At 32.4% G+C, this 26,946-nt stretch overlaps 1 protein-coding gene across 1 annotated transcript; it reads right to left on the bottom strand.

Moving 5' to 3' along the window:
• Positions 1-3,017: 3,017 nt before the first annotated feature.
• Positions 3,018-26,689, bottom strand: LOC133195946 (inter-alpha-trypsin inhibitor heavy chain H3-like). The gene is made up of 12 exons (XM_061331931.1): positions 26,438-26,689; positions 15,762-15,919; positions 13,459-13,569; positions 12,001-12,248; positions 10,325-10,488; positions 9,750-10,035; positions 8,783-9,480; positions 8,502-8,592; positions 8,083-8,205; positions 6,535-6,648; positions 3,623-3,982; positions 3,018-3,509 (listed from the first exon to the last, which is right to left on the bottom strand). The coding sequence occupies exons 1-12, from the start codon at positions 26,498-26,500 to the stop codon at positions 3,265-3,267; spliced, it is 2,661 nt and encodes an 886-aa protein (XP_061187915.1). The 5' UTR covers positions 26,501-26,689; the 3' UTR covers positions 3,018-3,264.
• Between the last annotated feature and the right edge of the window lie 257 nt (positions 26,690-26,946).

Raw genomic sequence — 26,946 nt, 5'->3', positions numbered from 1 at the left:
GATTAGGGGAGTTTTAAATCTAATCTAAGAGATATCAGAAACTTAAGATACACAAGAAGCGCTTTATGTCAATTAAGCTTTCAGAAAGAAACTTATTTGGCATATTTTATTGCAAAAAATTTCTTTATTATCTTTACAAAGTGAAATGTAGAACCATGATGCAAGAAAATATCCATGATTAAAAACTTTCTCCCTCTCTTATGTTTGATTAGTATAAGATACCTTCAGTGAGAGTTTTAACGCTCTTTTTTTCATATCCTCTTTAGTCAGTCTCGCAGGATTGACTTCTCTTCTATGTTATTTCTTTTTTAGTCCCCTGGTTTGGGAAGTTGTGGATAAGGTTCTGCATTTACATCAAGTCAATTCTACAGAGCCTTCATATCCCAGACCTTCTATTGATAAGTCGGAAAGTCTCATCGAATTATCCTCTAGTGTTCTAGCAGCTGTTATTTCCGATTCCATGAAAAAGGTGCGAAAAAAGAAGATAACCTGTGACCCCTTGATCACTGTTTGATATCGTCACCCTACCCTATTCATTGTATTTTCTGCTCTTTTGAAAAAGTTGATACCATCTAAAAGTCAACTGTTCATGTCTGTTCCTTAAAGAAAGTTATCTTCATACCATTTTAAGAATATAAAAATTCACAATATTAAAGACCTAAGAAAATAATAGCAACGAACTACTGACCACGTGCACAGGACCCACTATACTGAAAGTCAATTGAACAAGTATTTACACTGTACATCTTACTGTGTCGCCTGCAGAGCAGAGTGACGCTTAAGGATCACTATACACGTACCTGGCACCTGTCCAGTTGTCCGTCCGTCCACTTGTCCGTCTTCCACACTTTTTATCTTAAGAGCTGTTATATGAATGGATTTAATATTTTGCACATATATACAGTAAAATTCGGTTACAGTGAAGTTCTGTGGACCTGCAAATTTGCTTCGCCATATCAGTAATTCTTTATATCTGTATAACACATTTCTTGAAGTAAACATAGCAAATTCGCAACAAGAATTTTTTCATTCAAGATTGACTACCAAATATATATAAAATTATAGTACAAAATACAAGATTTTGCATGAATTTCAAAAGTTTTCGGATGAATTGAGTTTCAAATATAAATACTTACAAAATTAATTACAGCTCAATGTCTAAGAATTCAGATCTTTGAAAATTCGCTATAAAAGTCGTTATTTTTAACTTCTAGGGGACACAAAATCAGATCGCTATAACCTTAAATTTGCTATATCTGATTTAAAACTTGTCTTTTGAATTTTGAGAGGCATGGTTTCGAAAGTAAAAGATATATTACACGTTTATGAGCTCATGACACTATCCTTTAAAACTGTATAATAAATTAGTTTTAACACATATGCACTGAAGAAATACTATGAAAATGCATCGGGATAGGTATACCAAAAAAAGAACAGGTGTTTATGGGCAGGGGATCATAAAGTCAGAATTATGAAATGTCTTGAAATAAGTTTATAGACTTTTCTTTTTATTTAGTTTAAATTTATAATTTTTCTATGATTATGTATCTGCATAGATTTAATTTCACATTATTTCTCAACTGAGTATTACTTGTAAAGGATAGCCATATTAACATGCTTGTCATTTATATTAAAACACTAAACATTTTGTATTAATGATTCACATATTTTTCTTATCTTAAACCAAGATAGTAGGTGAAATCGTGAAAGAATTTAGTAAATGTCAACCATAACCGTAATTTCCTGAGGCCATTTTGTGCAATGGCTGCCATGGCCGCCAGGACCCGATTCTGCAATGGCCCAATATCAAGATTGCTTTCTATTGTGAATTCCTTTGCATGTATTTATACCAAACATGGTGCTTTTATCACAAAATGCACAATATGTTACATATACATGTACCTATATATGCCGCAGTACTTCAGGAATTTTAACTAGAATGCATGTACAGTATGATGATATAAATGAAAAATATGGTATCGTTAGTTGAATTTTTTCAAAAAAATTCAAATTGGTGGTCATTAGTTCTGAATTCACCTTAATGGTTTGTATTAGGTTTCACGTTAAAGTTCTTATCACAGTCAGTCAGATCATTGTACATAGACACCCTACCAAAAGTTCTTATCACAGTCAGTCAGATCATTGTACATAGACACCCTACCAAAAGTTCTTATCACAGTCAGTCAGATCATTGTACATAGACACCCTACCAAAAGTTCTTATCACAGTTAGTCTGATCATTGGCCACAGACACCCTACCAAAAGTTCTTATCATAGTCATTCAGATCATTGTACACAGACACCCTACCAAAAGTTCTTATCACAGTCAGTCTGATCATTGTACACAGGCACCCTACCAAAAGTTCTTATCACAGACAGTCAGATCATTGTACACAGACACCCTACCAAAAGTTCTCATCACAGTCAGTCAGATCATTGTACACAGACACCCTACCAAAAGTTCTCATCACAGTCAGTCAGATCATTGTACACAGTCAGTCCTATCATTGTACACAGACACCCTACCAAAAGTTCTCATCACAGTCAGTCAGATTATTGTACACAGTCAGTCAGATCATTGTACACAGACACCCTACCAAAAGTTCTTATCACAGTCAGTCAGATCATTGTACACAGACACCCTACCAAAAGTTCTTATCAAAGTCAGTCTGATCATTGTACACGGACACCCTACCAAAAGTTCTCATCACAGTCAGTCAGATCATTGTACACAGACACATTACCAAAAGTTCTCATCACAGTTAGTCAGATCATTGTACACAGACACCCTACCAAAAGTTCTTATCACAGTCAGTCAGATCATTGTACACATACACCCTACCAAAAGTTCTTATCACAGTCAGTCAGATCATTGTACACAGACACCCTACCAAAAGTTCTTATCACTGTCAGTCTGATCATTGTACACAGACATCCTACCAAAAGTTCTTAATATTGAAACTTGCCTTTACAAAAAGTGCAGTCCGCTCATTTAACAAATTGAAAAAAAGGTCAAATCTTGTTTATAGTTTATTTTGATATAAGCAGTTTCACAAAAATGAAACATGAAAAAAATTACATGCATATGGCACACAAGACATTTTGATTTTCTATACATAATCAGAATATGCATAAACATTTACAGCCGAAATAAGAATGATAACAAGAAGTAGAAATATGCGCATGCTATGAAATGCCAATGTCTTATTCAGATCAGTTTATTACATGAAATATATCCAATGAATAGATGAAAAACAATTAAGGCTATTTCTGCATTATATTTTTTATGAAGAAATCTTCAACATTTTTATCAAATAACTCGGCTCTTCTTGTATGAACGTTCCAGCACAATTCACGTTTTCCTGTAACTTTATCTGGCTTCATGACGAGCACAGAACGAGATCTTGTGGTCTTCAAACCTGGTTCCCTGATCCGAAGATAACCAATTATCTGATCTTTATTGTTGGTCTTCACTTTGACGACAGAAATAAATCGATGTAAAAACTGGCCTGAAAATACAACAAAGGATTACAGCGATACAACAATTAACCTTACAATGTTGCAAAATAAAATTCCTAAGTTATACTGAATTAGAGACGAAGAAAGGTGCAATTTAACTTACCAAGAACACCGTCCGACTTTCGGGAAAGACCAGCCTCGTTTTCAATATACAAATTCAAGTAGTCAACAGACATGTTAACAGAGGCAATCGTTCTTTTAATGGAGATTGTAACGTTATTCCCAAAGTCTGCATGAATCACCCTGTTTCCCTTTATAGTCAAAATTTCGATTGCAATGTCATTGAATTTATATGGTTTCTTGTCTGCCCAAAATAGTTCTGCTCCATCGTATATAATTTTTGTTGGTGTTATCTTCATGACATGATCCTTATGTAAGATTACAACTTCCCCCATGAATGTTTTCATACGTCCATGTTTGTCAAACGTAAATGATGGAATAATACCAGCGTTAATAGATAAACCTGTGAAAAGAGCAAAAAGGTATATCAAAATAAGGTAAGGGGAACAATTATTACCATTTAACCTAAAAATCGTTCTGCTAAAATAATGGTTTTTGGACTTTATCTTCTGAAATAATTCTTATTATCTTTTTAGATTTATTTATGCTAGGATTTAAGATTATTTATTCTTGCTGTTAAATATTTTCCTATTTTATTATTAACCAGAGATGATCCAACATTACAGGCAATCTTAATGACATTAATCTGACATAATAATATCTATTTTAAAAAACGCGAGAAACGGAAGCAAGTATTCAAAATGATGCCTAATCTCTTCTTACTGGACACAAGAAGGGAAAACAACTAATGATTGTGAAATATATTTGGATGTGAAAGATGTTCATCTGTGATCTTAAATTACATGAAAAAAGCCAAAAAAAAAAAAAAAAAAAAAAAAAAAAACCCAATGTTTCCTTTCAACTGTTGATTTTAAGTTGACTATTCTAGATCATTATCAATAGATCATGATAATTTCCAATCCTTCTGAATCAATCTTTCACCAATTAGTGTATGCTTATAAAATTATTTTGTTAAATTATATTGTAATACAAGACCATCTTATCCATTTACAGTTTGGAAAAAATGGTCACAGAATTGGAGCGCATGAAATAAGTTAAATCATTCCATATTTTTACGAAACAGTCATGGACATTGCCACCTTCCAACTAAAGGCACATATATCCTGTTCTTTCACAAAACAAGGCATTAAAAATAGTTAAGAGCCATTCTCTGTAATGACTTTAACTTTTATATAGGAGCTGTGGCGCGCATAGTCTCAGAATTTCTCCACACTCTCTATGATAAAAGTCTTTGATACCGTAAACTCAACTTAGGCAAGAATTGGTTGCTACGTGTCATGGTTACCATAGCAACATGTCCTAACGTTTGAAAAATGGCATTTTTCAACATGTTCAGAGTCCCACAGTTAACGTTTGCGGCAGAGCAAACAAGTGGCATTGACTGTTTCTGAAAGTTGAAGGCCTGATGTCTTGAATGCATGATAAACATGTTTGGTAAAATCAACTATTACATACGTTACTATGTAAACAAAGTATTCAAAAGTAATAATTTTGTTCATTTTATTTTCTAAAGTCATACACTTAAGAATAAAAACAATTATAAGTTGAAATGAAAGCAAATAATAGACAAGAGATCCTTGTTACATATACCAAGGACGAAATATTAAAATTCTTATAGGTTGGCAATGGTTGCCATGGTTTTAATACCACGAAGGGGTTTTAAATTTACTCTCTTAGTGTTTTAATCTTACCCTATATTTTTAAAAAGCATATTTCTATATAACTGATGATCAATTTTTAAAGGCGTTGGTGTGACCCTAATTTTCACATTTTAAAAAATTCAAATTCAATTCTTTAAATAGAGTGCTGCTATGGAAATTAGCCGAAGAAATATGCATAAAAATCTGAAAAAATATTCTGTTTCCTTGATACGTACCCTTGTATATAGATTCCCAAAACTTTTACGATTGATATATATGAACAACTAACCTGACTTTCAATTTCGACTACCACCCAATCTCTAACTGGATGCAAAAAACTGGCACATAGGGTTTAATATTAAAATAGAATTAACAAAATCAAACATTCTCCCTTCTTGGTAACCATAGCAACAGTGTTGTATTTTTCAACAAACTTTATCAATATATGATATTCAACTTTAGTTCTACCAGATGAGTGCTATTTAAGGTGAGTCAAATAATATGTTTCTTGATTAAAAGGTACGTAATTTCCTAAAGCAGCAAAAAATATCACTTTAAATAAATGGTACCTTGTTTCCATGGTTACACTGCAAAGTAACAATTAATCCCAATTTTTCTTATGTTGTCGGTGTTGCAAGGTCCTAAGGATGTATATGTACGTCATGAATTTTATTGTTTTTCCTCAAGATAGTAGCATTAACCCAATCATAGCAACAGATTTTGCGTGGTTACACTGTGTTACCATGGCAAACATGAAAATTATTTTTAGAATAATATTGCCAATACCTAATTACTTAAGGTCAAATATTTTTTTTTTATTGTTTTTCTTAGGTTGTTGATTTAGTTTGATCATGTAACATCTATCATTCGTGAATATTGAGCGTTTTTCAGCATTTTTCAGTATCTAAAATGTATTCCAAATGTACCCATGGTTACCACTAACTAAGAGATAAATTCTAAATAGTTTCTTTATAGCATAAGTGGCAACAAGGTGTCATGTTTTTGGGAGAATGGTTTGTTTGTTTTTCTTAGTCTTTATTAAGGCGTAATAAAGATTCAAAGTAGCTGAAAATCTCAATTTTTCCAACTTTTCTGGCTGTTACCATGGCAACCAAGACACATAGCAACGAAATTTTATTTGAGACATGTTTCTGGTGTCAAGTTGTAATAATGGGCAAACTTTCATCAAAATCGGTGACCATGCGTGGCAGAGAAGTTTAAGTGGTTACAGAGAATCGCTATTAATTGCTGATACCTTCAGATTATGATTTTATTAGTTATGGTCTAAACAAACCTGTTTCGGGGTCAGTTAATAAACGAAGAACATCTCCTGACTTGGCTGGTATATCAAAACACAATGGATGCTCTAGTTTCTTTATTCTGATCATAAAATGTGGGTCTCCTCCACCTATATGGTAAAACGAAACAACAGAAAACACTTCAACTTTACGAAATTCTTTAAAAAAATTTAAATGGACAATTCTGACAAATATTCATTTATAAACTTTAATGAAACTATTGCAACATTTGGAAAACTTTGTTGAACAAATTCAAAAAATTACCATATTGTCAAATGTCTAATGCATGGTCAGGATTACGTAAAATGACACAGGGTTCTCCATCGGCTGTTTTAATGTGTCGGGCCCGACACAGTAAAATTTTCCCCGACACAGTAACAATTCAAATTTTATGCGTGCGACACAGTAAAAATTTTGCAACACAGTAAGATCCGTGATAATCAAAAAATCAGAACATAACTTTTCTATAACTGAAGCTTTAATAAAAAGAATCTACGATCTTTCAATGTTTAATGCAGAGCATTTAATTATCTCTTAATATTAGGACACATTGTCTTGCTTCACCTTGCATTATCAATTATCTCCTAGACCCTCGCTGAATTTTACGCATGAAGGACAAAGGCAAATCATTTGTTTTCACACTTCCATGTAACCGTATAATTGCTAAATGTATTTTAAAATATTATTTAAATATATAAAAATTAATTAAATATATTTCTTTACTTCAGAATCACGTCTCCAGAATAATGATGGCACTGTCAAACATCATAGCTTAATTTAATTGATGTACATATATTGTTGAAGAATTTAAAGGCACCCCTAAAAGTATTTTCAATTCTAAAGTTTCTTTTTTAAATTCAAAAACTTACCCGTAATTCGATGAACGAACAAAATCGCGGCAAATTTACTTTTAAAGATGGCAAGTAGTTCGATTGTATCGACCAGAATTTCCTCTGCTCTTCAGAGCATGTAAAATATAAAGTTATATATAAAAAATATCAAGGTTTAATATTTACAACTTGTAAATACTGATACAAGTATATTATCTAAGTATTTTTCTTATAATCGTATTTTTTTTAAAATTAAGTTGTGTTGTGTGTAGGGGGGTGGGGGTGGGTCAGTTGGTTTGTGTTATAGAATGTACATTATTATATATGATTGGAGACATTCTAATTGTTTTCAATATCCATTAATTTATTTTTTTTATTATTATGTACGACCATACCATGTGTAAAGAATAAGTGACTCAAAATAGTTGTATGTGCGTGAATGCTTGTGTAATTATAATGAATAGTGGTTCAATTGCGAATTTGATAGCGAATATACCGCGAATATATAGGGCTTCGCGAAAAGTCTGCAACACAGTAAAATTTCAAATGATGGAGAACCCTGTGACACATTTCGATGCAGACTAATTTCAAGTTTTTCGTGATCTTCCATCTTATCTCGTATTTTATCTTGTAGACCCTTGTCACCCATTGATCGTTAATGAATACCCTGTTCGAATTGCTAGTGAGTAACAGAGTTTAAATATCCCCACTTACCCCCTCCTCCGTAAGAACCACCACCACCACCACCACCACCACCACCACGGCTGTAAGATGGTTTGCTACCGCTTGATCCCCTTGGAGGAGTGCCGCTTGATCCACTTGGAGGAGAAGATAGCACTGTAGAAGTATTCAATATATTTTTAAAAAGGTTAATATCAAAGTCTGTCAAGAAAAAGCACTTGCCAGAATCTGTAAGTTAATACCATTGTGTTTTTAACGTTATAATGATTTGATATTTTATAAATGGACAAGGAAAGGGAGTTTGACTTTTAATTTGTAATATGATTTTTTAGTTCATCAAATTCCTTACTAAGCAGACAAAGCGAATTCAGAGACATAAAAAGCAGCGATAATAACTGTGTTGAAGCATTTACAATGGTAATGTGTAACAATGAACAAGTAAGTATACATACAATCGTCATCCTCTCCCTTACTGAGGTCTCCCACATCTCTCTCTTCCGGCTTCGTGACCACCATCGAGGTAAGAGGAGTTACAAATTTGTACTAAATGATATATGAGAAACTTAAGATTTATAAGAGGCGCAATATGTTAATTAAGCTATCTAAAAGGTATTTATTTAGCATATTTTTATGCCACTCTAACATTGATAAATAAAATGAAGAACAATGGTACAGGAAAATGTCTTTGATTCAATACTTTTCCCCTCTCTTTTGCTTCAGTAATGTAAGGTACCTTTAGTGAGAGTTCTAATGCTCTCTTTTTCATTTCCTCTTTAGCAGTTGAATCAGTCTCGCCGATGGATTTCTCTAGCAGTTGTTTGATGGTCAAGTAGGCCCAAATTTTCTCTGTTATTTTTTCGTAGTCCCCTGGTTTGGTAAGTTGAGGGAATGGGTTTGCATTTACGTCCGCCGAGAGAGCCAATTCCACAGAACCTTTGGATCCCAGACCTTCTACTGATAAGTCAAAAAGTCTTACCGAATTATCCTCTAATTTTCCCGCGACCACTATTTCAGATCCCGTGAAATAGGTGGGAAAAGTTGCAGTTGTGAGATTTTGAACAGTCGATGCGTTGTTAAGATATTTAAATGAAACATCCTTCAAAACAGCCGCAGAGATTTCATCGTAAAAGCCCTTGATCTGAAGAGTTGCGTCTGAGTCCTCGTAAATTTTACGACTCAAACCATTGTTTTGAATGGCGACTTTCTTAACGAATTCATAGTCTGCTCCACGTCCAAACGCCAAACTGTATATGGGAAACTTATGCTCGGAGTTGGAATTTTGAATATTTGTCAGAATGCTGTTGATATTGGTGATACCGGATGTTGGTTGTCCATCGGTGAGGAAGAAGATAACTTGTGACCTCTCCTTTGTATTTTCTGCTCTTTTGAAAAAGTTGATACCCTCTAAGAGTCCACTGTTTATGTTTGTTCCTTAAAAAGAAGGTATGACCATATCATTTTTATATAAAAATTCAGAAATCACAATATAATGGACATAAAGACATAAAAGCACTGGACTACTGATCAAGTGTTCTTGAACATGGACCAACTATTCCCAGATTTTAACTGTACAAGCATAGAGACTGTGCATCTTATTTTTTTTTTATTATATAGACAAATTCGATTTGGTATCTTTTTGCTATCATTGAAATCAAGTATGCACACTCTGCTACATAAGTATCTTGAGTCATTCATTTTACCTCCTATTGTACTGATGCCATTCACATATTTCTTTGCCGCATCCACCGATTTTTTGTTCGCAAGTATTGGTGAATCCTTGTAAAAATAGACGTCATCGCTGAAAAGTAATATGTTAAAACGGTCACCATCATGCAGGTCATTAAGCATAGCCAGCACAGCTTGTTTCATCTGCCTCATTTTCGTTCCACCCATGGACCCACTGACGTCAAGTATCATAATAACGTCTTTGGGGATTTCCTCCATCTCAGAGGGAGCAAAGAAATGAACAAAGTACCCATTCACCACCTGTAATGTTAAAAGTTTCACATGTATATGAAAAACAAAACATAGAATCACAGTTTTTGATCACGTACCTCGAGCTCATTACTATAATAAGATGAAAATGCAATCTAAGGGACTTTTAAAAGATCAATTTTATAGTAGTATGTAAACTATTACAAAGTCATCCAATCTACTACATGTCATTGTTTTATTTGAAATATGAAGATTTTGAAAATTTACTTATCAAAAATTACACTTATATTTAGACATTTTTAAATCAAATGTCAGAGAATTAAATTGTCTCTGATCATACCAGAATATCCCCTGCGTCGGATTTTCTGTCGATGTCGTACTCAACTACGAAAAGTCCAGAGATCCCCTGGTTGGACTTCTGTCTCTGGTCTGCTTCCGTTGGACTGTACAAGATTCGTGCCGAACGTTTGGATGGTCTCTCAATTACGGCCAGTGAGTTCTGACCTGCAATTGAATTATGCAGCAAAACCTGCAGGAAAATTTATCCAGTAACGGAAAGAAACTTAAGTAGTAACTTCCATCAATTCACAGAAAATCAGGAGTGTTTACTAAGAGGACAATAACATTCAATCAGCAACTCCTTTATTGTATTACTGATGTCTACACTCTGATCAAAATTGTAATATTATATAAATACAGTATTTATTATATTATGCTGAATGTTTTCTGCAAATACAAATAAAGGTGAAGCGCGCTCACACTGATTCCGCGCAGCCAGTATTTTTTGGTAATATCACCCGCCGTTAAGCAATGTTGACTGTTGCTAAGTTCTATCATGCTGGAGAGCGTGGTTTCATCATGCATTCTGAGGGCAACCGCTTTTTTTTTAAAACAAATGTTTATCGACAAATCAGTTTTTGGTCTATTGTTGTAAATTGAATTTTCATACAATATAATATTAAATGTTATCAAAATCTTTATTTGCAAAAAAAAAAAAAAAAAAAAAAAAAAAACCTTTACTGACATTAAACATTTAATATATATACAGATCCTTTTGTAAAATTTGGAAAAGGCCTTTTGCAATGTCAACGTTACCTAAGCAAATATTATCGGTATAAAAATTTGTCTATACATGTACATACACAATTATTTAACTTCTAGAACTATTGCTTTCATATTAATTCGATATAACAATGTGTTTCATTGATATTAAATGTCATAATGACAATTAACTAAACAATTTGACAAGAAATAGAATTTGATTATTTCTGTTTGTATGACTCTGATATTAGGTATATGTTTCCTTTAAGATTCCCGCATACTTGCTGCAAATTATGGAGTGTAAAACGTTTCATTATTATATTTTTTTGTTATTCACATTCAAAATTTTTGTTTTTCTTATTCTAAAACATTCCTATTCGATAAAATGTAATTCCTATTCGATAAAATGTAATTCCTATTCGAAAAAGCGTGAAATCTATTCGATAATTTATCATTCCTATTCGATAAGTTGTTATTCCTATTCGTAAACATGTGATTCCTATTCGATAATTAGTTATATCTATTTGAAAACATGCGATTGCCATTAGATAATTTTGTCATTCTTAAAACAATTTATCGAATAGAAATGACAAATTATCGAATAGCAATAATGTTTTTTCGAATTAGAATAATAATTACCAAAAAGGAATCACATTTTATCGAATAGGAATGATATGTTTTAGAATAAGAATAATGAAGTCTTTGAATAGGAATAACAAAAAAGTATAATAATGCAACGTTTTACACGCCATAGTCAATTAACATGAACTTATTTATTTTAATTAGTTGTATGCTGTCATTGGCATCTCGCATGTCAACGTAAACAGTACAAAAATAAACTTGCATGGAATGTTACAGACATAGACATAAATAAAGTGCAGGTTTTAGCAGGAAATACATGTAAAAACATCTCATCTTTTTCACAATAGCATCAAGCAAATACTAATAAGACTTTCTTTCCATTTTATCTTTTACCTGTCATGTTCACTGTTTGCTCCAAGTCGTTTCGCAGAGGTGGTACCCTGACGTTCGTGATGTCTCTTGATTCTTCTATAGCGACCTCAACTTGCAGATCTTTCACAATTTGTTGCGGATTTATGTAAATCACATGCTCATATGAGCCATGTTTACGTTTCAGAAGCTCCTGGTAGGTCAGATTAAATATGACTTTTTCCTGTGCTGCCACGTTGACTTCCACTGAGAAACGGTTTGTTTTTCTAGGCCTAAAATATTGATTTTTTTTTTAAATATACAAAATATAAAACCAAAAACCTAACATTCAAGGAAAATAGTTCCAAAAATTAGTATTTGTGACTATACATGCAATCCAAGATTAGATATTGTGTTTAGATAAAAGAAGCTTGATGATTATGCCGGATTATCACAATTTGGAATTTATAGATGCTCCAAGATTACGTCACATCCGTGCTTGTGTATTAAAATTTATGCCATATTTAGTAATAAATAATAGCTTATCAGCTAGAATCAGCTTTCTTTCTTTATATATAATTTCCAGGTACACCCCTTGTGGAATAAACCTTAAAAACTTTTATTACAATACCTTTTTTTCTTATTTATTCATATTCTCTCTAAAAATTTATAAATACTATTATCTAGTATAATAATAAACTAATCTAAACTAATCGGTGAATATTTGATTGTATTTGTTTCGGTTGCTATTGACGTATTATCACGTCTCATATGAATGTAAAAATTCTTGCATTGGACCTAAAACAACAAACAATCAATCTGAATATTATTACTATAAGTACGTACACATAATAAATATACGAATATATGCGATTACCCTTTTCCATATAACATCCTGTATCAGCACACAGCTTTCTGCTGATACCGATGTCTCTGGTGTGATATGGATGAGGATAAATATTATTCTCCATGTACTGCTTTTGTTAACTGTTAACTATACTTACATTTCTAGATACTTTGTTTCATGAAAACACACATATATTCGAACATACACCTTATCACGCCCTCTCCTTCTCTTCATTGTACATAGCACTTTCCCATTTGAAATCAAAAATTTTTATAGATTTTTTTTAGAAAAAAAATATTTGTCCATCAATGTCTCATACTTGGCGTACATTGATTTTTGACCACCTTAAAGTATTAACGGCATAGAATAAAAATAAGATTGCATTTTCTGATTCAAGCCTACATGTATAAAGAGATGCTTATTGTTTCTTATATTTGGTCGATATTACACTAATTTTTGTCGCTGTTCAGAAATTTTTAAATGAATCCTGTAGGTTCAAACAGATATATTATTGACTGTTTTATTTGTATAGGTTTTTGTTATTGTTTTGCATGACAATTATTTTGTGTTTTATTAAGAACTATTAAGTTGATAGAACTTGTTACTGATCCTTTTGATTGTCAATAAAATATGTTCAAAAACTCATATAAACTTACTGCTGTTTAACTTGACCCGCACTTTGACCTTTCTTCTTGGCAGCCTCATACTTCTTCTGGGCGACGACTTTTTCATTAACTTCCCCAGGGTAAATACGACCCCCAATCTCCCTAAATGTAAAATTACACTAGTATGATGATTGATACACATTTTCGTTGAAAGATGCACATAAAAAGAAGGAAATAAGTACTGAATAATAAATATAAAGATCTTGTCATAAATTAAAAGACAAAGCAATATACGTCACCAGTTATCATTTTGCAATTTAAACGCCTTTAATAAATAACATAATTTAGGTCTTCAAACTGCACTATGAACTAAAATATTTTTTTATATTTAAATTTAAGCAGATATACGATTAACTTGCTGAATTGTACAATATCCTAATAAATCGGTCTTTCATTCAAGAATATCTTTTTTACTATTCTTTTGATAACCATTTCGTGATGATCAATATCAATAATTAGTTTGATCACAATTATCATACATGCCACATACGCGTAAGATTAATATCCGTACCGGGGTCGTGAGACTATGCTAATTATCTTTAAATCTACGATACAAGACTCCTCTAGTTGAAATCAACCCCATTCACAAAATCATATTAAATTTTGCAATTATAACTTGAAAGAACAAGATCGGTATTTTTTTTAGAGCTAATCATTTCGTCTTACTAAAGATTAATCGAATTCATTGCAAATTAAAAATCTTTGCATTTTGGTAAATGGAAAATAAAATGCATGAAAATATGACTTTACTTATAGACCACTATTTTTAAGAAATGTCATTTTCCTCATGAACCGACGCAGTACCAAGCTTTGCTTAGTTTTTGGTTCATTATACAGTCACATGTTATCATGGAATGAAAAAGGTGAAGACAACGAACAGTGATCGACCTCCAAAATCTTTCAGACAATAGAAATTTGTAAACAGAGCATAAAACACGGACCCCTGGAAATTTCTGAGGTGGGATCAGGTGCCTAGGTGGCGTACACACTAAGCAACCCCTGTTGACCGATCCCATCCGCTGTGAGCTCTATGTATTGATCAGGCAGACAGAATATCATGTAATCAAATTTAGTATTTAAAAAATTGCCACAAATGGTATGAAACATGTCATTCAAAATAAGATCCAGTTACTATAGGTTGTATTTACAAACAAGGTCAGTATACCGACCATAGAATTCACAAAATTCTGTCTTTAAACGAGGTTTTTTTTTTTTTAAATCCCTGTATCATCAACTTATTTGTCAGTATTATGCCTCAGTTTAAAAAAGTTATCCTGCTCAGGGCATACTCGTGCTTATTGAAAAAGTTTGGAGACAAAACAACACATGCAGATGATGTTGGAATATTTACTACTTAGAAAAGGAAAGTTGACGATGAAAAAGCTGACGTCATCATGTCTATCAAACGGTTTTTGGCCATTATCATCTTTAATCAGTAAAATGTCCAAATATGAATCAGATATGACAGACCTTGTGGTGACTTTTATTTCGAATTCACTGGGATATAATGAGTTGAGTCAGACATAAAATAAAACGTCATCGACATATCTAAATGTTGAGATGAAGACGACAGCAAGTTTTCTTCTCGTATAAAAGTTTTTGAATAAATCAGACTAAAACAGATCTGCTAAAAAAGGAACAGAATTAGTTCTAATTGAAATTCCAACAGACTGTTGGAAGACCTGGTCTCCAAAGACTACATAGATGTTTTCAATGAGGAACTCAAGCATCCTTTTATCATCAACCTTAGAGTACTTGTGTCTAGATTCAGAATTATTTTTAACAATGTAATTTTGTAGATGACCAATCACAAATTTCTGAGTTCCATTTTCATTAAAAAGCAGTTTGCTGTGATATCAAAAAGCCTAGTCTTTAATTTATCGCGAGGAGTGGTTGTATAAAGTGTAGAGAAGCCATGCATTTTGATGTAATAAAATCTGGAGATACCAAACAGTAATCACGCTCAAAAGTCCATTGAAACAATACAAATCGGTAGCAGAGCAAACACGGACCTCTAAAAGCATCAGAGGTGGAATAAGGTGCCAGAGAGGAGTAAACATCTACTGGCGACCAGTCAAACCCATACGCTCCTTGTAACTGACTTTTGAAAAAAATGTGATTTTAAATTTTCTCAAAGTTCTTTTGAGTTTTTGAGAATCCACATTTGATTAACACCACTTTTAGAAAATACTGTATATTTCCATTCCCCCCTCACTTTTTACATTCAGACAAAATGCCATTTTTATATATGGAGATAAGAGATTAGGATTGAAGATAAATAAAATTAAACCTACATCTGAAAATCTGAAATGAAGGCTTCATCTGGTAAAGTGACGTCAAATTTGATCTCCTGTGACGTGTTAGCGGGATTAGCAACTTTACTGGTGACCAAGGTTGTAGCAAATCGATACCGGATATCGGACTTCACATGCAGGTAGTAGATACTTGGTTTCTGTATAAAAAATAATGTTCAAAGTCATTTTAATGACGATCATGAAAAGTTCATTAATTCATTGATATCTTAGTATTTCTTGATAAAGATTGACATTTTTGCATTAAGCATACCTGCAAACTTCTCAGTTTATCATTTTACATGCTTCATAAAATTTTACATTAAAAATCCGTTTGTCTTTATGTTTGTCTTCGATGGTACAGGACGGTAGACTGTCTAACTAAGCTTTATGTTTTACACTTTGTGTTTTCTCCGTCCTTTGATTTTGATAAACTATACTCGTCTTTTCTTTTGTAACAACAAGGTTACTCAAATAGACTGCACTCCGATTTTTAAAATAGTATGATTATTTGACATCGGTTTCAATGAAGTAAAAAAGGATCAAAAGTTCTTTCTACTAGTATCTTATTCTGACAATATCCTTCTAATCTTTAATATTTTCAATCTTCCAATCAAAACAATTTAATGTTGTAATACAACTGAAAAGATGATTTTTTTGCTATTTAAAGCTTCATGACACAGCAGATTTCAACTTATTCATATAATGACCCTTGAAATGGCATTGGATGTCAATATGTCAAAGTTTTAGATGGGAATTTATAGGCAAAACATCTTTTGAAATCTTTTAAGAACAGAGGGCTCATTAGTCTATTTAATATGTAAGGATTGCAGTTTGCCCCCGATCATAGGGTTGATAGGGTTGAGGCCCTCCTGTCCTTGTAAAGATTTCCCTTACAAATTCCCACGTGAAATTTTAATCCTCTATCGTTAGGGATCATCTTTGAAATATAAAAGAAAATTATAATAAATAATGATAAAAATGTCTTAAAATGAACCACCTGGGTATGTTTTTATACTCTCATTAATCATTGGCCTGTTGTTTTCGAGAAGAAGAGTTTGAAAGATATATACATATATATTCCAAAATCACATAGGAATTAAAGATCATAAATTGTCCCTTTTTTAAAAACTTAGGTGCAATGCTACTTTTAGATAGAACGTTGCAAAAGAACTGCATGCTATACAGGATTCGAATTAAATTCAAAATTATTTAATACTTAACATCTAGATAATCTCTACTTAATCTAATATGTTCTTCAATCATTATGTTCCTCTTTAACCTAAGATGGGGGTGAGATCAAAATGTAAAAATAAATATATGCATGCATATGTGAAAAAAATTGATGCAAATGTACAACACTTTACTAGAGTTGCTTCCTGACTTTGCAATTATTTCTCCCAGAGAAGTAGCGCATGGAGAGCAATTGACATCCAGCCGGAATTGACCATCAGATAAGAATATAAATAAGATTAAAACATTCACCGAGTTTAAAAATTAGTCTGCTGCACATATTTTCCTCCCAGAAGGGGATTTCCCTTGTGTTTTCCTCCCAGAACTACAGCATGTTCGCTGCAGAATGGTTAGTTGCATCTCTCCTGAAATGGGGGGGAATCCCCTTATGTGTTTTTCCTCAAAAGTATTCTAGTGTTATTTTTGTAATTTGATTGGATTTCAGCCTTGAACTAATTTTTCTTTTGCACATCAATCTTTTCTCATTTTTGTAGTTTTTTACTGGAAAAATATGATGGTTTATGCATTGCAGAAGTTTTTTTTTTTTTCGAAAGAGGAAGAATGGTGAGAATAAACATATGACACATAATGTTTTAGAGACAATTCAAGCAGTCTATACATGTACAATGTATATGTTTCTATTTAAAATCGCTATTTAATATCGCAGAAACAGGAGAATACTTCACACATTAGAAGTTTGCATATTTCCGGTAGAGTTTAAATGTGATATACACTGTACTTTACATGGAACGCAGTTAATTGAGTTGGTGATACAGATCGTACCTGAACATGGTGAATATACTTATTCTTTTAAAAGTACACACGACATACGACCTTTATACCCATTCACAGTGTTCAGTGCATGTACGATGAATTTTTGTCGTCTTTTAAGTCGTTTTGTCCCTCTGAAGTTCCAAATTTTAATACATTACAGTAAGTAATTATATCAGGTTTAGATTACAACTTTTTTTCACTTTTTCGTAAGCTTGTGATCGTTTTTTCCCTTTCTTTCTTTATTTTAGTTAACCTGAGCCGAAGGCCCAGGTGAGCTTTTCTGATCAAAGAGTGTCCGGCGTTCGTCTGGCATCTGTCTTCTGTAAACTTTTCACATTTTCGACTTCTTCTCAAGAATCACTTGGGCAATTTTAACCAAACTTGCTTTAAAGAATCTTATGGTAAAGGGGATATGTTCACAAGAAGTGCCACGTCCTCTTTCAAAGGGAGATAATTAAGAATTCGTAAACATTTGGTGGCATCTTTTAAAAATCTTCTTCTCAAGAACCACTGGGCAAGAAAAGAAGAAACTTAAATGAAGCTTCATTATGTACTCTAGATCCAAATTTGTTCATATCATAACCCCCAGGGGTAGGAAGGGGCCACAAGAGGGGCTCAAAGTTTTACATAGGAATATATAGAAAATGTCTTTAAAAATCTTCTTCTCGAAAACAGCAAAGACATGATTAGTCATATCATAAAAGAACTATACTCAGGTAGTGTAGATTCAAGTTTGTTCTAAACATGACCACTTGGGGTAGGATAGGGCCACAACAGGGGTCAAAGTTTACCATAGGAATATATAGGAAATATCTTAAAAATCCTCTTCTCATGAATGGCTAAGTCATTATTAGACATATTAATACAGAAGTATCCTGTCGCCCGCGTGGCGCAGTACTAGTGGTTAGAACGTCTGCTCTAGAGTCGCGGCATAAGGAGTTGACCCTTACGTAGTCCTCAAGTAGTGCAGATTCAGATTTGTTCAAATCAAGACCCCAGAGGGTAGGGCGGGGCTACAACAGTGTGTCAAAGTTTTACATAAGAATATATAGTTTAATTGTAAAAGGGAAGTTAAGTAAAACGTATTGAAGACTTAAAATAGTGGAATGACTTGATAACCCTTGGAATGGACTAACCAAAGGGTATATGAGGCAAAGCTTTGGGAAAGCAAGGCATTCAGAAGCTTGCTGAAGAAGTTGGATGTTGAATCAGCAATAAAGTAGTTAAGGTATTCCATCTCTAACAGCAACAGATTAAATGAAATTGAATATACATGTACATAACAGATTTGTAGGGATTGAATACTCAGTATATTTAGACATAATTCCCATTTATTACTATTAGCATGTAAGGGTTGGATGTGTCGTAATTTATGACCTTGAATTCTGTTTTAATTAATAAAAAAGCAGTTTTGAAAAAAAAAATTATCTGGTAAAAAAATCATTTTCAATTGTCATTTTATTTCTAATGTTTTAAATGCATCTTTCCACCACAGTATTTATTGATATTCTTATTATTTGAATTTTTATTTTTGAAAATAACTTGTCCCCACAGACTTCAATGCAATCTTCATTAATTAATTACGGCTTAGTTAATTACATTTATGAATTTTTCTCTTGGTAAATCCTTTTCTACTGTAAAATGCTTAAAATTACATGTAATATCAGAGTATCATTGTACATGATGGACATTTAAGGATAGAGAATTTGGTCCTATTAGGGAGGGAAAACCTTAAGGGTAAGAGCAAAATAAAAGTATTAAAGTTATAAACACATGTGGCAAGTATCCTAGGGAATTAATGTTAAGTTCTGGGTGTAGTAAATCTGAAGAAGATTGAGACACCCGGTTCGATATATTAATGGGAACCTAGGGGAGAAACACGGCGTCTCCAGGGTTCCCCATAAGCTGTTTTATTATGTCGGGCCCGACACAGTAAAATTTTCCCCCGACACAGTAACGATTCAAATTTTTTGCGTGCGACACTGTAAAAATTTTGCGACACAGTAAGATCTGTGATAATGAAAAAATAATTTCTCTCAAACTAAAACGTTAATAAAACAAATCTACTGTCTTACCATTTTTAAGGCAGAGCACTTAATTATCTCTTAATTAGGGCACTTTATCTTGCTTCACCTTGCATTATCATTTATCTCCTAGACCCTCGCTGGACTTAACGCATGAAGGAACAAAGACAAATAATTTGTTTTCACACTTCCACGTAACCGTTTAATTGCTACATGCTCTTGCACTTTTAAATATTATTTAGAAGATATTTTTTTTTATAAATACTTCGATTCAGAACCACGTCTCTAGAATTATGTTGGACCTGTGAGACAGTCTCTATAGAAGAGAAAATTTAAGTATACTGCGTGATATACCCTCGGACAGAGCTGTCTTAATAATCATTCCAAACATTAACTCAAACAGAGAAAAGGGAAACCTGTATATCCCTTGTAAGAACCTGATCATACACGTTACATAGGAAATCTTCTTAAAAAAATACAACAACTAAACCATTAACATCATTATTCATATTTATACAGAAGCAACCTTAAGTATGTAGAATTAAGTTTGTTCAAATTATAACCCTCAGGGGTTGGGGGAACAATAGAAAGTCAAAGCTTTGCATAAGAATATATAGAAATCATCCTGTAAAAATCTTCTGCTTAAGAACAGCAAAGCCTTGATTTGTCATATTATTATAGAAGCATCTTCAGGTAGTGTAGATTCAAGTGCATGAAATAGAATATGTAAATTTCTTGTTTTATACAAGATGCCGATGCATTTAAGTTTTTAATATTTCACTTAATTGACATGTTAAGCACGGATTGTCTATTTTTTTTTACCTAAAAACGTAGAGCTAGAGATCTGATGGAATGATAGTACAGCAATTAAAACATGGTAAATTTTCTTTCACCCAGTTAAGACATTGGCATATTTTGTTTCAGTACGATTTAAGCATAGATGAAAGTTATATGATAAGAAAGAAATGTAGTAGATTAAGTTAAATCAAGAATGTTGCAACTTGTAATTTCAAGGAACAAGAAAGCATTATGTATTTATCACGAGACTCAGAATATTTACAGGGAAATTTAAGAGGTATGCATTGCGAAATAAATATTGCGAAACTTTCCTCCTGAGGGAGCCAAGAAAGATGGTTTTATTTCTTTTACCAGAATTTTTCTAATAGGTAAATGTACATATTTTTTTTAACATTTAGCATTAAAAGAAACAAAGGAAATATATGTTTGCGAAATAAGCTGATAGAAAACGTCGTATATATATATATATATATATATATATATATATATATATATATATATATATATATATATATATATATATATATATATATATATATATATATATATATAATTCAAATTGCAATTTTTGCAAGACAACCATATCACAAAAATATAGCAAAAGATTGAATAATAATGCAGAAATAGAAAAGAAAGCGTAAAGTTTATAAGTACTATATGTTGCAGGTACAATAAGTACAATTTGTTATGAGTATTAACTTTCTGTAAAACTATGATCGATATCAAATGAAGGTTCACTTGTTGAGGGTTGTTCTTTTTCTAAAGCAATACTTTCTGTATTTTTGCAGTGGTTTTCTAATCACTGACATTAAAACATATTGATACCCCTAATACTAACTCACTTAAAATCGAGACGCGAAAAAAAGAAGAAAATGCATTTGTTCTTTTTCTTGGTGACAAAGATGACATAGAAAATGCACACAAAAATGCGCGTTTCCCAAAGGCTTTTGCAAATTTAAGCAAGGAGTGGTTCCATCTATAAAATATCTTTTAAATTTGCTTCTCAAAAGAAATTCAAAAATCGTGGCTTTGTGAATCGAACATTATTGTAATTGAATGCTTGGGATAAAGTGTAGAGAAAATGTTGTCCTTAAGTTACCATTACATCGAAATGAGTCTAAGAACTATGCATTCTTAAATACTTTTCATGAAAATTAAACACTCCTGAAACATAATCAACATAAAGGAACTCTAGTTTTTTTTTTATAGTGACATTTAATAAATTGACACCAAACGTTGTCAAACATAACATTTTTTAAGTAGAGAAAACTAAAGCAAATAAAAGTGAAAAGTTGACGTGTTATACGATGATCATTTCTGCTACCGGCCTGCTATGGGAATGAGGTGAAGTCAAACAACAAAAAAAAAAAATAATAATAATAACAATAAAATAAAATGCAAAAGAGCCTCTGGAGCAGATTTCGAAATAAAGTTCAAGGAGTTCTTTCCTTTCGTAATCATAGCAAAGCCTTGGTCATTTCGCAATTTCCGTGATTACCGGTACATGGAAAGTACTTAGCATTCTACAAAAGTAGATGATCAATTAAAGAAAACAAAAGGATTGTTTATTCATATGAACTTTACTTAAAATGATAAAGATAAAGAAAATTACGTAGTTGCATTTGTAGCATGCAAATCTTAGAACTATATATAGTTGATTAATTACCGATTTTGATCATGCTTCTGGTGCATCACTACAAAAATCCTCTATAAAATTTAAGATATTCAATAAATATAAACGTAGCAGTAATTGTTACCATATGTACATATATTTACGTATGTATACAAAAGGGAATTCTTAATTTTCTTCGGAATCAAAACCGTTTTCAACTATTAACTTTGTGATATTTGTAAGATGTCATAACTTTACAATCTTTGTTAGCAGAGGAAAGAAATATTACAACTTATGATTTGATTAATGACCCCCTTTGCGTTTTACGCATATTTTTGATAATTGAGGTGCGAATTTTCAAAAATACGTCTAAGAGCAAAATAAAGGTACCCGGTATTTTAAACAAAATTTTGTAAAATCGTAAGGATTTTTAGATCACCTGAGTCACCCAGTGACCACTTGCTATATGTTTTTGTCCGTTGTTGTTCGTCATGTGTTAGCATTTGAATATTTTCAGCTTCTCTGAAACCGCTGAACCAATTTCATTCAATTATAGCATATAGCAATTACTGGTCAAGGGAAACAAAATTTGTGAATTTCATGGCTCCTGCCCCCCCCCCCCCCCCCCCCAAGCCTGAGAGGTTGGACTTAAAAACATCAAAATAAATGCAATCTTTAAAAATCTTCTTTAATCCTGGACATCAAGCAATTAAACTGTTGGCATTATTGTACTAAGCATAGTGCCCTCTACCAAAATTTTGAAATTCATGGCCCCTGGGTCAGGGTTTCTGGTGTTAGACTGGGGCTCTAATGATTATGTAGTGAAAATGCACTTATTCTTTCAAAATTGCTTCTCTGCTACAGGATAATAAGCAAATAGACTAAGTGCAGAGTCATGTCCCCTCAGCCAGGGGTTCTGGTGTTAGGGTGGAGTTCTGTTGATCATTTACATGTAGTAAAAATGCATAATAATAATAATAAAAAAAAACTCGATGTGGGGTGTTAAGGTGGGGCTTCATTGATTATAAAGTGGAAATGCTCCATTTCTTTGAAAATCTTCTCTCTGTTCCTGGATATTTAGCATATAAACTAAATGCATGGTTATGATAAGCATACCCATGGGAATTTAGCAAACGCAGTGCATGGTTACAATGAACAAGGATGCCTCTTTCAAAATTTCGGAATTGATAGCACTTGGGTCAGGGGTTTTGGTATTGAGGAAAAATCTGTTGATTATATAGTGAAAATGCATGAATTCTTTGAAAATTTTTCTTCTCTTCTCCTGAACATCTAGGAGTCAAACAGAGTATGAAATTGTAATGAGCAAGGGTATTTTTTCCTTCAAATTTTGTAAAATTTGGGCCAATGGCTCTATTGATAATGTAAGGAAATTTGTACTCTACTAAGAAAATCATTATTAACCTTTGCTATTCACCTATAATTAATTACTGTTGATAATGTAATTGATTGGTAAAATTGAATAAAAGAAGACTTAAGCACTAAAGACTAAAAGAAGAAATAAACAAGAATTTTTAATGTGTAACAAAATAGTACTTTGATGGTTTTTAATGGTGATGTAGACTTGTAAATAATAGATAAATAAAAATGAGGCAAAAATACCTTATCTTTGTACATTATATATTCTTCAAAGACCAATAGAGGCCTGTGTATGATGTAATGTGAAAGTTTACTCCATGATCTCAAGCACTATTGTATATTGTATTTTGTTAGTGATAAATGGAAGGGTATAAATAGATCTACTTTATGATTTATTACTGAGTACTAGACAATTTGTTGTTGATCCCTGATTATCCTATTTCGTTTGTTTAGGGGCAAAATATCCTCATCTCTCAGTTTATTTTATATTATTTCATTCTTCACTTGATCCTTTACATTGTTGTATAATTATTGTAAATGTATTACATTTGGCTGTGTATTCTTTTTAGCGGCTTTGGCGGAACGCAACAACCGCTAAATCAAGTACAACGCTAAATGTCTTGCACATATACACATAGAAATGCGCTAAATCAAATCTACGCTAACATATTCAAAAATCAATTTCTGCCAAATATCATACGCGCTAAATATAGTACATCTACAATATTCTCAGGTCATCGGTAGGGCCCTTGGGCCTCTTCTTTTAATTTACATATTGTGTTTATCATTAACGGTCACCTTTCTTAATTTTCAAATTTAACACAGCAAAAGGAAAGGAAAAACAAGAACTACCAAATTGTTACTATATAACAGGATTTTATGCAATGATCATGATTCAATCACCATTGAGAATATGAAAGAACTTGATGCGACGCCCTTTCTGCAAGAAGTACTGCATAATTAAAATATCTTAAATCACACACTTACTTCTTGATAAAAAAATAACAGCGGAAATTCTCTTTTTGTCCAGAGTTGGGTTTTGTTTTGGCACGCTTTGTTCATACTATATATAGGTAAACTGGGACGATTATACATATATAATTTAGAAATAACATTATGTAATTACAGAAAAACAAGACGACATTGATAAATTTATACGGTTTAGAATGTTGCCAAATAAAAATGATATCTCATCATATCTGAATGATGCAGAGTAGTAAAAAGTTCACAACGTCGTTGAAAATCTTGTCAAAAAATTGTCAAAAATTGCAAAAACGTTTTGGATGTGAGGCAAATAAAAACCAAGAACATTTAACAGCAAACATCCAGATCTCCAATCATTATTTCGTAATTCAAGATATGTTGGCTATGACTTTCCTCTTCAACCATTGCAATGCTTTATTCTAATCACATTTTTATAATTCTATTTAGTACATAAAGACAGGAAGATAAAATGACAAATGAGTATATATGTATTTCAGGAATATGGATACAGATTGTCTCTAAGGGATGAACGGAAGGTGATATAAACCAATTGTTCTATTGTTTATAGGATATCGTTTTCTTTTAATCGCTCTTCATAGGAGTTCTATGACCACGAATTTATGAGGATATTTTGCCATGTATCATCAGGATTCTCAATATGCAACAGTAGATTTCATTGGAAACGTTAAGGCCTCGACGATATAAATTCGCATGTATACTCAGTAATTTGAAAATACTCCACTTTGAATGTAGTAGAAAAAGGTAACAAAATATTTCATCTGATCGATACATTTGATTTCTCTATTGTGTATATAGTTGTGCTTACATCTTTCACTAAACATAATTTCTTTTATATATGTTTTACTATCAAGAAATCATCTTTTAACTATGTTCCACGAAAGTTGAGATTAAAGGTAATTTGAGAATTTAATCAAAAATATTATTAAGATAATGTAAAATTTCTTATTTCCGCATGGTAAAAATTTCATAGTTTGAGGGGGAAAATCTTTAAAATGGATTTAATGTCATGTTTGAAAAGAAAAACCGATGGTATTAAATGAACCCTGGACCTGTAATGGTTGGACTTTAAAATGAATGCATGAATATTCTTGTGAGTTGCGTACTTAAATAACATCGGTTATCGAAGTACATAACTTAAATTTTCTTCTCATACTTGATATTCTATAAGGGGAATACGATATGCTCATTTCACATGATTTGCATTCAGATTTTCTCATAATTTCAAAGTAATTCAATCTTTAACTGTCTTGGTTTTATCAATATCAAAACCTATAAATTTTACAGCAAAGAATTATTTAAAAAATTGTAGGTTTTTTAGAGTAAGAAATTTTGATATGCTTATTCACAGCGATCAATTTTGAATCACATTTTGCTTTGCCTCTTGGAAAAAAAATTGGACAAGTTTAATCAAATTACGAAAAAAAAAAAAAAAAAAAAGGAAATTAACCTAAAAATTGCCAAAACATATGTAGTGAACACATACATGTATGTAGTGAAAACAGATATTTTGACTCATTCAAGGTCATATACTGTACTTAATCGGGAAGAGAAAGTTTACGAACATGCCTAAGTTCTAGAATTACATATATGACACAACAGAAGTCAGAAACTTAAAACCTCTGCTGGCTTATCTTTGTCACAATTTATCTTAGTAATATACCCTAGTTTGTGACACACCTCTAGAAATTACTTGTATGACCCTTCTATGAAAAGGTTTTTATTTTGCTCTCTCACGCCAAGGTTGGAAAAAAAAAAATCTGTACACATTTGAAGGATTTTAAGACCGTCTTGGTTTGCCACCAATCATTATAAAATAAGTGTAGATTAACAATGAAGTTAAGATTCACGATACATACCTGGCCTAAGCACAAACAGAACGCGGTGAAAATTAAACACAGAATAAATATCCCGGTTGACATTTTGTTGAAATGAACAAGTTCACTGTCCAAATAAAAGGTGTTTACGCTGCAACGAAAAAACCAATGTCAAATGATCTCGCTTCAGATTTTTTCCCCAATTCCTTCTATAATAAATGTCAATCTTTGACTAAAATGTCAGTACCACCATTAGGGTTATTATTTTCACATCCTCATCAACTGCATGAATGCATCTTTCAGCTTTGCAGACTTCAATATATATATTGTGGGACACGGAGGGTCGTCTGCTAGCGGCTTATAAACATTCCCAATAGAGGAACGCGCATTATGGGACGCTAAACAGCCACCTGTTTTAAAGACTCAATCCTTCCTTGGTTGATAATCTACAGATATGATTATCTCTATACCCAGAGAGGAGAACACGATAAGCTTACAGATACCGACTGATTTTTCGTTTAATGTGTTTAAATCTGACGACACGATAAATT

Source organism: Saccostrea echinata, unplaced genomic scaffold, assembly GCF_033153115.1.
Source record: "Saccostrea echinata isolate AGI-Se365-2 ecotype Australia unplaced genomic scaffold, CSIRO_AGI_Sech_v1 ptg000029l, whole genome shotgun sequence".
NCBI lineage: Eukaryota > Metazoa > Mollusca > Bivalvia > Ostreida > Ostreidae > Saccostrea > Saccostrea echinata.
Note: the sequence above shows the minus strand (reverse complement) of the source record. Positions and strands in the feature narration are given on the sequence as shown.

What these genes read in the sequence shown, in the direction of transcription:
- LOC133195946 (XM_061331931.1), bottom strand. Translation starts at nt 26,500, where the DNA reads ATGTCAACCGGGATATTTATTCTGTGTTTAATTTTCACCGCGTTCTGT. An exon ending in TCTGTTTGTGCTTAGGCCAG is followed by an intron (nt 15,920 to 26,437) that starts GTATGTATCGTG and finishes TTTTTTATACAG; the next exon opens with AAACCAAGTATCTACTACCT. An exon ending in CCGACGCAGGGGATATTCTG is followed by an intron (nt 10,036 to 10,324) that starts GTATGATCAGAG and finishes TTAACATTACAG; the next exon opens with GTGGTGAATGGGTACTTTGT.